The sequence below is a fragment of the Mus pahari genome, chromosome 22 (assembly GCF_900095145.1).
Source record: "Mus pahari chromosome 22, PAHARI_EIJ_v1.1, whole genome shotgun sequence".
Classification (NCBI taxonomy): Eukaryota; Metazoa; Chordata; class Mammalia; order Rodentia; family Muridae; genus Mus; species Mus pahari.
The window spans coordinates 29,411,098-29,426,696 of record NC_034611.1 but is presented as its reverse complement, the minus strand read 5'-3'; the positions used below and the strand labels follow the sequence as shown (position 1 = coordinate 29,426,696).

The 15,599-nt window shown below is 36.3% G+C and overlaps 1 protein-coding gene across 2 annotated transcripts in view; it reads right to left on the bottom strand.

Annotated features, from left to right (window-relative positions):
* Positions 1-205: 205 nt before the first annotated feature.
* Ccnc (cyclin C) overlaps positions 206-15,599 on the bottom strand; it is a 22,144-nt gene continuing 6,750 nt past the window's right edge. The window contains exons 5-13 of one of the 2 annotated variants that reach the window (XM_029533347.1): positions 14,467-14,518; positions 9,660-9,715; positions 8,545-8,580; positions 7,818-7,909; positions 7,052-7,119; positions 4,282-4,361; positions 3,939-4,057; positions 3,118-3,211; positions 206-2,560 (exon numbers count right to left, since the gene is read on the bottom strand). In XM_029533347.1, the coding sequence (XP_029389207.1) occupies positions 3,160-3,211; positions 3,939-4,057; positions 4,282-4,361; positions 7,052-7,119; positions 7,818-7,909; positions 8,545-8,580; positions 9,660-9,715; positions 14,467-14,518 (555 nt within the window). In that variant the 3' untranslated portion in view covers positions 206-2,560; positions 3,118-3,159. The remainder of the gene's footprint in view (positions 2,561-3,117; positions 3,212-3,938; positions 4,058-4,281; positions 4,362-7,051; positions 7,120-7,817; positions 7,910-8,544; positions 8,581-9,659; positions 9,716-14,466; positions 14,519-15,599) is intronic. The other variant, XM_021221918.2, reaches the window with a different exon arrangement.

Genomic DNA, 15,599 nt, shown 5'->3' with positions numbered 1-15,599 from the left:
ATTATCTGGCAGCAGCACTGTCCAATGCAAGCCATTCTGTGATTTTAAATGTTCCTATATTTAAAAAATTAAAAAGAAACAAGAAAAATTTTTAATAATGTTTTATTTAATTCTATGTATCCAAAATATTATCATTTAAAACACATAATGGTTATAAACAAATTGAAATTTTTAACATTATTTTCTTTTATATTAATAAGTACCTTAAACCCAACATGTTTGCACATTTACAGCATATCTGCATTCAGACAAGCCACATAGTAACTGTTCAGCCCTAAGTGGCTGGTGGCTGAGACTGGACAGTGTGCCTAAGACTGACTGATTCTGAAACAGTACTTGTCATAAATGAGGACAGCAACAGTCACTATGTGTTGACTATTGCAAGAGATGGCCACCCTACAGTAGTCTAGCCAAAACAAAAAGAATCTCGGTGTGATCAGCCTTCATATTCAATTATCAATTTACAGAAATACAAAGGAGAAAAAAACCCTTACTAAATGGCATGCTAAAGATGCTCACAGTAAAACTTAGGCTATGGGAAACTTAATACATGAACAAATGAAAACAGGGAATGTTTTTTATAGCATGGAGGAAGAATCCATGAATCTCAACCTAAAAGGATTTATAAATGAATACAGAATGGTCTGCAATGTTCAGGGAATTGAGAATTTTAATATAATATTAAATAATGATTTCACCTATTAGCAGTATGAAATTATTTATGGATAAAATGATATATCTAGAATTTTCTTCAAGATAATGTATGAGCTGGAGACTAGTGTGGAAGTTTACATAAGGTGAAACTGGCTATGAATCAGTAAAGCTGAGGCTAGAGCATACACACGGGAGACCTATTCCACGGCTTTAGTGAGGCTAGAGCATACACACAGGAGAGCTATTTCATGGCTTTGTCTACTCTTGCAAGTTCTTAATTTTCCACAACAGCATTTGCAGAGAAAACTATAAAGCAAAAATATAAATCTGAAAAAAGAAACTGGATTAAAAAAAAAGCTTGAAGATAAAACTATAGTTAAGAACTGTGATAAGTAATCAATCACCAAGCATCCAAACGAAGTTCAGGGAGAGCCTGTTTGTTCCTTTGTTTGTTACTTATCCTTATACAACCTTAGGAGAATCCATTTTTGTACCAATGTAAAATCTCCCTTTCACACATCTGCATCTGATAGTCTCCATTAGGAAGCAGAACCTTCCTTACAATCTATTTATAAACTATACAAAGATCACCTCTTTACAGAGTTTAGGGTTCTAATTTAACACGCACAAAGATTCTCAGAAAACCTAAGTCAAACTTAGCAACAGGAATTCAAGGCATTAGTAGAGATAGCTGAAAAACTTAACTTTTATTCTTCCAATTTTAACCAGGAAGTCAACACTTATTAATTTTTTTCATGATTTATTTTTTAAAAAGTGCAAAACTATACAATAATATCTCATTATTCCAAGTTTTATTTATTCTTCTTCCTTTGAGTCTGAAGAAAATTAATTAATGAAGTCCCACAAATGTAACATTTATTCTGAAGTCTACACCCATGAGAATTAAGAATCTCACTGGTCTAAAACCTGACTAGGTTCCTTCCTGATTTAGAATACTTGCTGTACATATGTTAGCTTACACTAAAACATAAACTTAAACTGGGTGTATATGTCTTATAAAAAATTTTCAGGACAGATTAAACATTAAAATTTCACCAAATTTTACCTTAAGTGTTTAATCAAGTTAAACTAATTTAACTATAAATTAGTTGCAAATAACCTTTTCTTTCAGGTTTTCAAAACAGCTAGTAAGTCAATACAACTTTTAAAATGTCAAAGTATGATATATATATATATATATATATATATATATATCTACATTGCACTTTTTTGATAGGCTGGGCCAGTATCTTCTGTAATGATACAAAAAGTATTAAATACAATTTATTTTAAAATCAGTAAGTTCTTGATTAATCTCCCTCAAATTGTAATTATCATTTCTAAAACCTTCTAAGGATTTTCTAAGATTTAATTTTTTAAACCCAGTTTTAAAATTTAACTGGGCTGGGGGTAGTTTTATTGACTTTTTATGTCCTCTTTTGGTCCCTCAACGCTGAAAGAAAAATTTGAACAAATGACATTTCATGCTTCCTGACTTAATAAAAAAGCTATTATTATTAAAAAAAAAACAAACCCTTCAATTACCTTATCAAAAACCAGTATTAGTATGTGTCTATATACATATGTGTATGTAAGAGAGAAGTTAACCCTGAAATGTCTGTGGATGGCTATTGGTTCCTTTAGAGCCTTACTAAATTTTGTAATTAATATTTAATAAATTACACACTAAATCGTTAGGAAAAAAACCTTATTTTGTGAAAATTAAGTCAATTCCCAATATGCTTGACAGAAACAAGCTATTCGTTTGCATCTGCTTTCCAATGAAGACATTACTCAAACTGTCCAATGCTTTACTTCCAAGTGGTCCACTACGGGATTCTTCAGGGTGTTTTAAGATTGGCTGTAGCTAGAGTTCTGACTTCCATTTGGACCCTGCTCACCTTCACTGTTCAAATGGGGAAGAAAGAAATTTTATGCCAATTAAAAGATTCATTTTTAAATTACTCTGATAGTACTATTAATTTCTGAAGTTCTTTATTCTGTGGAGCAATTTTATAAAACAGACATTCCTGATTATAAAACACAAATGTAGAAAAATTAAAATCCAGAAAACTAAAGTTGGTTTTATGTTTTTATTCTTCTGTAACTTGAGGCCCTCATACATAACAAGCAGTCTGGAAGTTAGTGTCCACATACATTCAAAGATTTAAGTTAGATTAATAGGATTTCACTATTATTACAGGTATCACTCAACATAGAGATTACAATTTCTTCTGAACAAATTTCCTACAAAATTAAATCTGACATATAAAATTCCATTTCTACTCTTTAGGAAAATCCAAAGTGTCTTTCAAAAAAAAAAAAAAAGGAAAAAGAAAAACTGTTGTCCAATGGCATAATAAAATCATATGGTAATGATAACAAACCTTATACATCAAAAATATGGTAATTTATTTGAAAAATGCTGAATATTAAAATAAAAATGACTAAAGCTGAAAGTACCAGTAACTGTGACAATAGGAGATTGCCTTATCTTGTCCATCATCATCGTGCAGCTTCAGGCCCTGCCATTAGTGGAGAATCACTCAGGGAGCTTCTGTAAGACACGCATCCAAAGGTAGCTGTTTCAATGACTGCCTTAAGCAGCTCCTAGTAACAGTTATCATCATTCTCCTCCAACTCTAACACCACTGTAACCAGCAGTATCTAAAACTGCATCCCCTCTCTCAGTACCAACTACACTTACAGCATTTACTTTCCTTCTTGCCTTCCTCGATTTGAATGATCTGATACATAGAGAGGGCAGAGAGCCACTCACCGAAGTGAACAGATTCACTTAAAACAACAAAGGAGCACAGGAGGTTCCTCTTAGGTAAAATTATATGTAACTGTGTGCTATGGATCATAGGATCACTCAGAAGCCAAAATTTATTATGTTTAGCATATCAAGTCATCAAAAAATTTCAAAATGCTTACTGAAACGTATGAAATAGGAGAATAATCATTACTGAAGGGAGAGGAACGACAAAGAGGCAAATGGAAAGAATTACTTTAAGCTTTTTATCTCAAATGTTTTATTTCAAATGTTTGTTTAATTCAGTTCAATTTAAGTACAGAATGTGGCTATATGTTGAGGGATACCTGTAATAGACCTCCATTGCATTAGAAAAAGTTACTAGACAGAAGAATTTATCTAAAAACTGAGACATTCTCAATTTATCAAGACAGAAATTACATAAACGGAAATAAAACATTAAATTAAATTAAATTAAATTAAATTAAATTAAATTAAATTAAATTAAATCAGTAAGTCTAAAATGTACCTGTTTGGAGGTGGTTTTGGTTTCGGCATCTTACTAAGAATAGTCGCCATCTCTTTTCTCTCATCAAAATTCTTCCACTGCTCATATAGTTTTAAAATAACCCTGATTATTTCCAAAATCTAGAAGAAAATATTTGAAAAGCTCTCAGTAGCAAAAACTAGCAACATATTAGTATGTAAAGAACAGAATCACGCAGGGCAAGGAGGAGCCATGCCTCAATGCCAGCACCTGGGAGAAAGAGGCAGGTGGACTTCTATGTATCAGAGCCCAGCATGATCTACATGCAAGGTCCAGGCAAGAAAGAGCTATACAGTGAGACCATGTCTTCAAAACAGAAGAGTACCTTCTCCATATCCACAGAAAGCTCTGCAAACCATTGTCTAGCATCTTTCTGTTGTACGACACAGGCTACATGTAGGCAAGCTAGAAAGAAAATTAGAGACAACTGTTCAAATTTAACTGCAAACAGATTTAGAACTAAAGCTTTTCATAAAGACTGTCTTATTTTCTAATACTATTTTTAAAAAGTGTAGCAACAATAGTTATACACACACTATATTATAAAAAAAAAAAACTCTAGCTACAGGATGCCTTGAGGGCAAATTTGTGACACGAGAAACAACTCCAACAAAGAAAATAGGACAGGAGAAATCACCTATGCACACCCGTGTAAAGTAGTCAAATCACACCGAGGTCAGTGACAGAAAACAAAGCCCGACCCAACCAACGCACTGCTAAGTCTTAAACATGTGTGTTAGGGTGCAAAAGTCCTTGAACCCACAGGTCACTAGGGTAACCAGGAAAGTTAATCATACAGGATGTCTCCCTAAGAAGGAAATAAAATTCCTGCATTCCATCTAGAAAGCTTGGAGTCGCCATTCTTAATGACCTAGAGACTCGTTTGCTTTCTGTGGAGGCAGACCTCATTCAGGCAGACCTCACGCAGCTCCTCCACAGTGTCCATGCCAGATCCTCCCCCCTTGGATCCCTATCTGTAGCTCCCAGTTAATAGAACCCATCCTTAAATGATATAATCTAAATTTTTAAAAAGCTAATTTTTACTTAGGTGTTTATTAACCTTTGCACTACAGTCACATTTGGCTAGACAAGCTTTGAAGACTGTCTTGTGTGATCTGGGTTCAATTCCCACCCACATTAAAAACCACAAACTAACTAAAACAAAGCTGGGAAGAGGGCTGGAGAGATGGCTTAATAGGCTAAGAGCACTGGTTGTTCTTCCAGTATTCGGTCCAATTCTCAGCACCCATATGAAGAGTGAACCAACTGTTATTGCAGTAATGGGGATCCAATGCACTCTTCACTTCTGCAGGTACTTCATGCACATGATGCACAGACACACATGCAAACAAAACATTCATACACATAAAAGAAAACTCTTGGTCATGAGAGCACACACTAGTAGTCTCTGGGACTCACTGGTCAGTCAGCCTTGTCTAATAGTGAGCCGTAGGTCTCAGTTAGTGAGATACCCTGTTTCAAAAAGGTAGATGGCTCCTCCAGAATGACAAGGGTTGACCTTTAGCCTCTACAATGTGTACCCTGCCTTCACACGCCCATACTCTCACACAACACAACACACACACACACACACACACACACACACACACACACTTTAATAAAAGACTATATATAAAAGCCATTGATCTCAGTAAGACCACCTGGGAGGAACACAGACCACACAGGTGGCAAACCATGCCATACATCCTGCTATTTCTTCCTATCCACACAAACCCAGCATCTTTTCTCACTGAACATGTATACTATTTTAGAGTCCCACCAAGTCCAGCAATTTACAAGAGTCACCAAAGAGGGGCTAGAGAGATGACTCAGAGGTTAAGAGCACTGGCTGCTTTTCCAGAGGACCTGGATTCAATTCCCAGCACCCACACAGCAGATCACAACTACCTGTAATTCCAGTTGCAGGGGATCCAATGCCCTCATTCATACATACATGCAGGCAGGCAAAACACCATAAATAATGCATATGAATAAAAATAAACAAATCATTAAAAAAAGGCACCAATGCCACAGAAGTGTTAAGTTTAACTTACATCAACCAGCAATGCTTATGACATAGCTGAAAAGGGGCACTGGAGAGAGATGGCTTAGCTGAATAGAGTACTTATTGCTCTTGCAGAAGACCTGGGTTCAATTCCTAGCACCCACGTGATGGCTTACAACTATCTAACTCCAGGGGGTCTAGTGCCCTCTTCTGACCTCCATGGGCTCCAGGCATGTGTGTGTTACATATACATACATGTGAGTAAAAATAGTCATGCATATAAAACAAAATCTAAAAGAAAATTTAAAAAGACAGAACTTAAAAAAAAAAAGAATGAAGGAGGATGAAGATGAAGAAAAGGAAGAAGCGGAGGAGGAGGAAGAGGAGGAGGATGACAATGAAGAAAAAGGAGAAGGGTTTTCAGAAAGGAGTCATGAAATCAACAGAAGGAGAGAAAAGGGGAGCAGAATATATTAAGTCTTCGTACAAATAGATACCTGGTGTTCTACAGGATATATCATTTAACTATTGAAAAAACTGTTTATAGAGTTATTATCCCTCCTACAATTTTTACAAACTCAAAAAAAAATTAATTGTTTTTACAACTGTAAAGTAAGCAATGTTTAAATCTGGTCTATTTAACTCCCAAGACAATTTGAGCCCATCACTGTATGCTTCCTACACACCATAGAACGCCAGCTAAGTTCTCATAGCAACAGAAGCAAAATGCTTGCTTCCTTAAGTTCTTGAGCATTTAACTGGATCCAGAAATAGAAAACAGAACCAGTTATTTATAAGATAACTAGTATCAAGAGACTTAGTTCTGAATTTCCTCCCCAAACAAATAAAAACTTTGCTTAGATACTAGTTAAAATTATTTTTAAATGAATTAAGGGGAAAGAGCCTTACCAAAAAGCAGAAGGGGGAAAATAATGTTAATCTGGGATGGTTGTAGTGTGTATCATTGAAAACTCACATTCAAGATTAGTCTATTACTACAAAAAAACCCATAAAATCAGTTGAAATTTATTCTAGGATGACTTAAATAGGCAAAAACAGTTATCCAATAAAGGCACACAAATTTACATACCTAAAGCGATCATGAAAGGAGGATACAGCAGACATAGATCCGTCCTGTAGGTATCGTTCACTATCCTCCTGCAGAAACGTAATTCTTATCATTACTAAGCATATAGCTGCTTCATTGACTGTAACTTCTTCCACAGAGAACCAGATTTCCCTCCCATCTTTGTACACTTACATCCCTGTTTGATTAATGACACACAGAGGCCAAGCAATGGATGCATGAATGTGACAAGGAACACGCATTACTGAATATAAAACTCATGTAGTAGTCAGTATAATTTCCATTTTGAGACCCCACAAAATAATGTAAAAAAGTTGTTCACATTCTAAAAAGTCAAATGTAAACAAAATGTATTATTTTAAAAGTAAATTCATTTTTAATGTTTATGTAAAGTCTGTTTTTCATATAAAACATTGTCAGATATCCTTATCAAATAGGTAATTCAAGATATGTATGACTTTATAACTTATACCACTACAGTATTTCAAATTTAACAAACAGATATCTTGCTAAATATAAAACGTCTTGGGACACCAGGCAGTGGTGGCACATGCCTTTAATTCCAGCACTCGGGAGGCAGAGGCAGGTGGATTTCTGAGTTTGAGGCCAGCCTGGTCTACAAAGTGAGTTCCAGGACAGCCAGGGCTACATAGAGAAACCCTGTCTCGAAAAAACCACAAAGTCTTGGGACATTTTAACTTATTAAGCCATGTATTTCGTTGTCAGCCCTCTTGTCTAGTAACATATGAGTAACTTCTGTTCTAGTTACCACGCGAGGGGAAGCAGCACGTCTTCTTGGCCCATGTCCTGCACATACTGGAGCAAAGGTCTATAAGGATGATACACTATCAAGCAACAGTCCTAAAAACAATGTAAAAATATGTATGTATACAAACAGATGTATTACAACATAAATCATAAAATGGTATCATTTTCCAACACTTGTTCTGTGTTTCAAATTAATTTCTTTCTCTCATACTTGTTTTCCTTTTATTTTTATTCTCTTACTCAGATAAGACCCTATGCTACTATAACAGCGAAGGCAGAGCTCTCTCTGGAAATATACCTTGGTAAATCAGATGGTACCCAGTCAGCATCCATTCTTTCCCCTAGAGATTCAGAGTGTCACATCTGCAACACACTGGAGCCTCTTATTAGCCTATAAATCCATACTTCTCAACTGGAGGAACATGCTGCTGACAAAGACCTAACCCATCTTTAACTCTACATACATGCACAAATTGTACACAGAATTTACAATGGTCCTGGATTATTTGCTTGCAAACCTTATTAAAGTTACAAGAAAATTAAAAAAATATTTTTGCAGCCCAAGTAAGATAAACAAATTATTTTACAGCCTTCAGAAAGGAAATAGGGGATGATACTCTTATATTTCTATGACTTTGCCATAATATATCATATGGATATATTAAATTTTAACCTCCTTTCAATACAACCCATCAAGTTTTTACTGTGTTATGGAAAAATATACATACCATTAATTCTAAGAGGTAAAATTCACATTCTAGTATCTGTTTTAAAAAAAAACAGTGAAAATAAGCATAATTACATAAGTACTTTTTTAAAAATAAAAGATACAGATAAATAATTCAACACTATTATATAAAATTATATAAACACAGTAGCTTATGTTAGCATTAACATTTACAATGAAAAATTACTAATTTTGTTTGTTTTTTGAGTCAGGGTCTGTAGATATAGACCAGGCTTGCCTCAAAGTCACAGAGCTCCATCCACCTCTGCCTCCTGAGGGATGGGAGTAAAGGCTTATGCCATTATGCCTGGCAAAAATTGCTTTTTAACTGTTATATAATACATTTTAAATTCTTATGAGGAAAAGACAGTATATCATATATTTTTTTTGCGGGGGGGGGGGGGTCTTGGAATTGAACCCAAAATCTCAAATATACTAAGTACTTATTTTGCTACTGAGCTACAACCAGAAGTCTTTAAAAAAACAAAAAAATCAAAAAAAATTAAAGTTATAAATGTCAGAAACTTCAGATATAAGCCAGGATGGTGGCACATGCCTTTAAATTTCTGAGTTTGTAGACAACCAGAGCTAAACAAAGAATTCCTGTCTTGAAAAAACAAAACAAAAAACTTCAAAATTGTCTATATACTTTCTATTTGACAAATGCACAGTGCAACTATCGATACTTAATGGAATAAACAAATTCCTTGCAAGGTGAGAAAAGGTAAATCTATTAAAATATTAACAGAAGCCCAACAGATAATTTTTTAAGAACAGTTTTCAAATTGTTCCAAATGAGACACGTGGGTGTAACCTGGAAACATTGATGTAAGACTACTGCTACTCCAGGCCTGAAAATTCTGCTTTAATTTAGAGAAGTTCCAACTTCAATATTATTAAAAGCTTCCTAAGGTGATTCAGCTGGGACCTAAGAGTAATGACGACTTCTGCTAAGTATCACCTGAAAAGCATAGAGAAGCTACTGAGGCTTAATATAGAAACAATAGACATATGTATATTTTATAGTACTCGAAACTCCCATTCCTAAGAGAGTCTCAAGTTTATTCTAATATAAAATGGAGCCAGTTAATACAAAGTTTTATATAATATACTTACATGATTCATCCTGTAAGGAAATTCCTTTGGAAAAGCATATGAAAATCTAGTTTTTACTATAGGAAACAAAACAAAACAATTAAAACCAAGAAAATGCCAGCACAAATTTATCCAAAATTCCTTTAACATAGCTTCAAATATTAGAAGGCGCGTTCCCCTCAGTAGGTGCTCTCAGCAATACTGAAAGGGTTACTTCTCGGGAGGACAGAGAGTGTGGTGTAGAAAGCATCATCCTCATCTACAGAGAGCTCCAGGACAGCCAGGGCTACACAGAGAAACCCAATCTTGAAAAACCAAAAAAAAAAAAAAAAAAAGGCTCCTGTTGGAATGGAGCCATGAGCCGGCACTCCCAGCACCTGGGAGTGTTCCAAGACTGTGGAAAGGGAAAGGGAAGAGGCAAGGTCGGGGAGGGAAAAAAGGAAAAGGCTTCTGCTGCTTTCTTTTAAAAATTAAAAGACTGAAAAAGAAAAAAATCACCAGATTCTATCATTCCTAAAACCTCTCCAACTCTAGAGTAGTATTTTTCTGTTTGAGTGTAATTTAGCTTAGAATGAACACAGAACACATACACATCAACTTATAATAAGTGGGAGAGAAAAGTTAGGACAATATACTAAAATGTTAGCAGTAATCATCTGAGACTCAAGAAAGTTTGTTTGAACTAATTGATACTTCCAGAACTTAAAAGTGTTTCTTTTCCAAAAGACATAAATAAACAAATGTCTTTACTTATTTTTAGTTTTTGAGACAAGGTCTCATTCTTACCCTTGGCTGGCCTGGACCCAGCTATACAGGCCAGGCTGATCTCAAGGGCATAGTGTCAGGGGCATGCCTTATGCTGGTATTAAAGGGGGGCACACCATATCTCACCAAAACATCTTAATAAAAATGTCTGCATACATGCAAAGTCTCTAGGTGATTTTCTCCCTCTTTTTTTAAAGATTTATTTATTTATTTTATGTATGTGAGTACACTGTAGCTGTACAGATGGTTGTGAGCCTTCATGTGGTTGTTGGGAATTGAATTTTTAGGACCTCTGCTCACACCGGTCAACCCTGCTCGCTCCTGTCAACTCCACTCACTCAGTCCCTGCTTGCTCTGGCCAAAGATGTATTTATTATTGTGCATAAGTACACTGTAGCTGACTTCAGATGCACCGGAAGAGATCTCATTATGGGTAGTGATGTGGTTGCTGGGATTTGAACTCGGGACCTTCAGAAGAGCAGTTAATGCTCTTACCGGCTGAGCCATCTCACCAGCCCTCTAGGGGATTTTCTAACACTACATAGTTGCTATGTGTATTCACTAAAAAAGTACAAATGAAAAACCATTGGTTACTATCTCAAGAAGTCATATTGCATACATTTACGTACTATTGAGAAAACTGCATTTAAGTCATTAGGTTACAGTACTTAAACCAACTAGGATATCAACTGGCAGCTCCAGCAGCTGTTTTTTAAGTCCTTCCACAGGTACAAGTGACTTCATTCAAAGTAAGAGAAATTCTGTGCATTTTATTATTACATTCCCACAAAGAGTATTATACAATTAGGTACTCTACAGTGAATTTAGATAACACTTGCCAAGATCTGAAATCTTGAACTACTTAAACTTGACTCTAGGAAATTCATATTCTTTCTCTAATTTTGAAAACATTCCCATTAAGGTTTCTGGGTTTTACAATTCCTTTAAATGTAAGCAGGGTGTAAAGTATAAAGCCAGTTCCTACTAACTGCAGAAAAATCAATAATGTCTTTACAGAACCAGCATAGTGGTGCACACCTTTAGTCCCAGCACTCAGGAGGCAGGTGAATCTGAGTTCAAGGCCAGCCTGGTCTACACAGTGAGATCCTATTTTAAAGTCTGTACACTGATACACACCACCAAGCCCTGGACTTGGATACCTAACACTTCCCCTAAGATTAGACTCACCTTATTCTGTTAGCCACTGTATGCTAAAATGATCCACATTTTGTTTTGTTGTGTTTTGCTTTGTCAAGACAGTGTTTCACTGTGTAGCCCTGGCTGTTCTGGAACTTGTTCTGTGACTATCTTCCTAGAGTTGGGATTAAAGGTATATGCCAGCACTGCCTGATCCACATTTTTCAAACACTTATGTCTTATCAGATGTTTGTGCATGTATACATGTACACCACGATGTGGTTGGATATCAAAGGACAACTTATAGGTTCTGGGAATCAAACTCAGGTCGTCAGGTTGAACCATCTTTTCAAGGCTATGTAGTAAAACTCTGTCTCAAGAAACTAAAACAAATGGACATGCTCAAGTCCTAACCCCCACTACCTCAGAAGGGAGTGTCCCTGGAGAGGACCTTTACAGCAAAAAAGAGGCTCAGCAGTTAAGTGCCCTCGCTGCTCTTGCAGAGGGCCGACATTCAGTTCCCATTACCCACATTCGGTGGCTCACATCTGCCTGTAACCACAGCTCCCTTTTGTGACTTCAGCCTCCCAAATGCACAAACGCCTAGCACAGACGCATAAATAAATTACATAATTTTTAAAAAGAAGTAAAGCTTAAGGACATAATTCTATAGGAATGCTTGATGGGGTCTGAATGTAAAGTATCCCCCAGGACTCATGTTGAAAACTAAGCTATCAGCTGCAAGATGCCATCACTGAAAGATGGTGGTGTTTCTGAACAAAAGGCTCAGTTCACTGAGGGAGCCATAACTGAATATCCGAAGGGGAGGGAGTAGAGCTGGGGTGGTGGGGCCAGACTAAAAAGGAAGTGGATCCCTGAGAGTGTCACTAAAGAGATACTGCTTGTCCTCCGTCTCCTCCACGTTCTCTGCTTTTGGCCTTTCACTGTGATGTTTCTGCCTTGTCACAGGCCTAAAAGTGATGGAAGCAGCAAACCAGACTGAAGCTGCGGAACAAAATAAACCCTTCCTTTAAAACTGCTTCATTCAATATTTTTCACAGAAGAAAAACATCTAACTGCTGCCTTCTTGTTTGCTTTGGTTTTTAGTTTTGGGTTTCATTATGTAGCTCTAACTGTCCTAGAACTAGCTCTATACTCCAGGCTGGCTTCCAACTCACAGATCCACCTGCCTCTGCCTCCCAAGTGCTGGGATTAAAGGCGTGTACCCACTATACCCTACTGTTGCTGACTTGATATGATGTAGAAGACATACAGAGGTGAGTAGAGACATTTCAGCAGGTGAAGCCCTGCAAGCATAAGGAAACCGGAGTTTGGATCCCAGACACATAAATTACACGTGTGTAGTCCATCTGTAATTCAAGCCTCTGAAAGCAGAGTCGGGAGATCCATCCCCCCAGAGCAAGCTGGCTAGTGGTAAGACTAGCCATACTGGCAAGCTCTGGGTTTAATTCAGAGACCCTGCCTCACCAGATAAGGTGGAAAAGAAATGACAGATGACTCTACACATCAACTTCAGGACTCAACATCCATGCATATACAAGTACATATATGCCTACCACATACAAATATGCATACATATATGGCACCCCCCTTCTCTCTCTCTCTCTCTCTCTCTCTCTCTCTCTCTCTCTCTCTCTCTCTCTCTCTCTCTCACACACACACACACACACACACACACACACTTACTTTTAAAAAGAAAGGATTTAGATATGGGAAAGATGGTGAGTTATGCCTGTAGTAAACTCAGCATTTAGGACTTGAAGCAAGAGAACTACCATGAGTAGTGGTGAATCACTATCTCAAAAGTCCCAAAACAAACACACACACACAAACCTAAGGCTGAGAGGTAAAACAACTTGCTTAAAAGATTATGTACCTGGATAGGGACAAATGTAACTAGAGACAGAAATGGGGTAAAAGTCAGCTCATCTAGGGCTAGAGATGGCTCAGCAGTTAAGATCACTTTTTCAGAGGATCCAAGTTTGGTCCTCAGAACCCACACCAGGCAGCTCACAACCCTCTATAATTGCAGCTACAGGGGACTGATGCCTCTGGCCTTCTCACACACCTATACTCACATGCAAACATCCACACGCAAGCACATACCTCCACATAATTAAAAATAAATCTTTAAAAACACAAGAGTTGCTAGACGTGATGATACAAGCTTTTAATCTCAGCATTCAGGAGGTAGATTTCTGTGAGTTCCAGGATAGCCAGGGCTACACAATGAGACCCTGGCTCAAAGAGCAAAAAATTATCTCAACTGACTATAGTCAATATTCTTTTCTGTACATGCTTTTCAACTTGAAGGTCAGAAAATACATAACTCCCATCAATACAACTCATTTCTGGTTAGGTTTTTTTTTTTTAAAAACCACTGAAAAGTATTGTCTTAATCCAGGCATGCTGGTCCACACTTGTAATCTAAACTGGAGATTAACAATCCTCCTTGGTAAACAGAACGACAGAGGAGCCCATGTTTCAGATGAGACTTGGTCTCAAAGGAAAAAAACAAAAAACCAAAACCAAACCAAACCAATGACAAAAGAACAAAAAACCCCAAACAAAAAAGGTAATGTCATAATGAATCTAAACCTTTTGTGATGGTCTCAGGTAGCCCAGGCTGGCCCACACTCACTTTGTAGGTACAAATTGCCTGGGACTCCTATTCCCTTACCTCGACTCCCCAAGCACTGACGCTAGAGGATATCACTACATCAGTAGAAACAACTTCTTTTCAAACATTTTTTCCTGTGAAATATGCTAATGATAAGGGTATTCTTTGGAGCTGTAATACATTCACCTACATGTGGTTCATTAAAAACAAAACAAAACAAATCTGTACATTTCAGAGCTTTCTTTAGATTTCATCCTTAAAGCAGAAAACACTTTTTGCACTTACATACAGAAGTAGTAGCAGCAATCAATCTCGTATTTGAGACAACACCAAATTCCTAGAGAAAAGTAAATAACATCAAGTACTTGGTAGTCCAAAAAACAGTAAAGATATCTGAGATCTATTCCAAATTCTTCTCATGTTTACAGTCTATTACCTTTTTGTAAATTTTCAATAATTTGGGTTGGCAATATTGCTCAATGGTATATTGCTTGCCTGACAAGAATGTACAAGGCTCTGTGTTCAATCCTTTGCAAAATTAATCAGCCAACCAATCAGTCAATAAACACACACTGATATTACTCAAAGACTACGCAAACACCAACCTTCCTGAAAGAATGAAACAGTTATAATGGAATATAAGGCTTCTTAGGTAAGTTATCATTTTCCTTTTCAATCTTATGTACTACCAGTATAAAATAACTAAAATTTATCACATAATGCAATTTAAATAAACTCTCATTTAATTTCAGATAAACCACTTAAAACTTTCAAGCCATTTGCTTCCTTTTTCTTTTTTTTTAAACAATTTTTTGTTAGATATTTTCTTCATTTATATTTCAAATGCTACCCCGAAAGTCCCATTTGCTTCCTTTTAAAGCAGAAAAAGCAAGAACAGGTCTCTTATTTAACAAAGTAAAACTATTTAAATACCTTCTATTAAAAATATGTAATCTGTAACTTTATCTATGTGTGTACAAATATTGATATTTAAATTTAAGCTTCAAAACTTAATAATTAAAACTAAAACCTCAAAACTGGAGACAGTGTGTTAAACATGATTTTGTACACAATTTCTCTTCAATTAGACAAGACAGAAAGATTTGGTTAGACTTAGAGTTAAAATGTAATGCAACACACTGCGAGGGTAAATGAAAGCTACCCGGAATTGATACCTGCTGGGAAAGGGAAATCAGTTTTCCCAATGGAGTCACACTGGTCCTGTCAACACTCTAAAGCAGCCCCTAGGCCCAGGAGCAGTTGGACAACACAAAATGAACTCCATGGCCTTTGTCCTGCTTGTTTTTTTTTTTTTTTTTTTTTTTTTTATTTCTTTTTTTTTTTTTAGCAAGCTCTTTAATTATTACTGGTTTTGATATTTGTCTTATATTGTTGGTTTTAGGTTTTGCTTTGTCTGA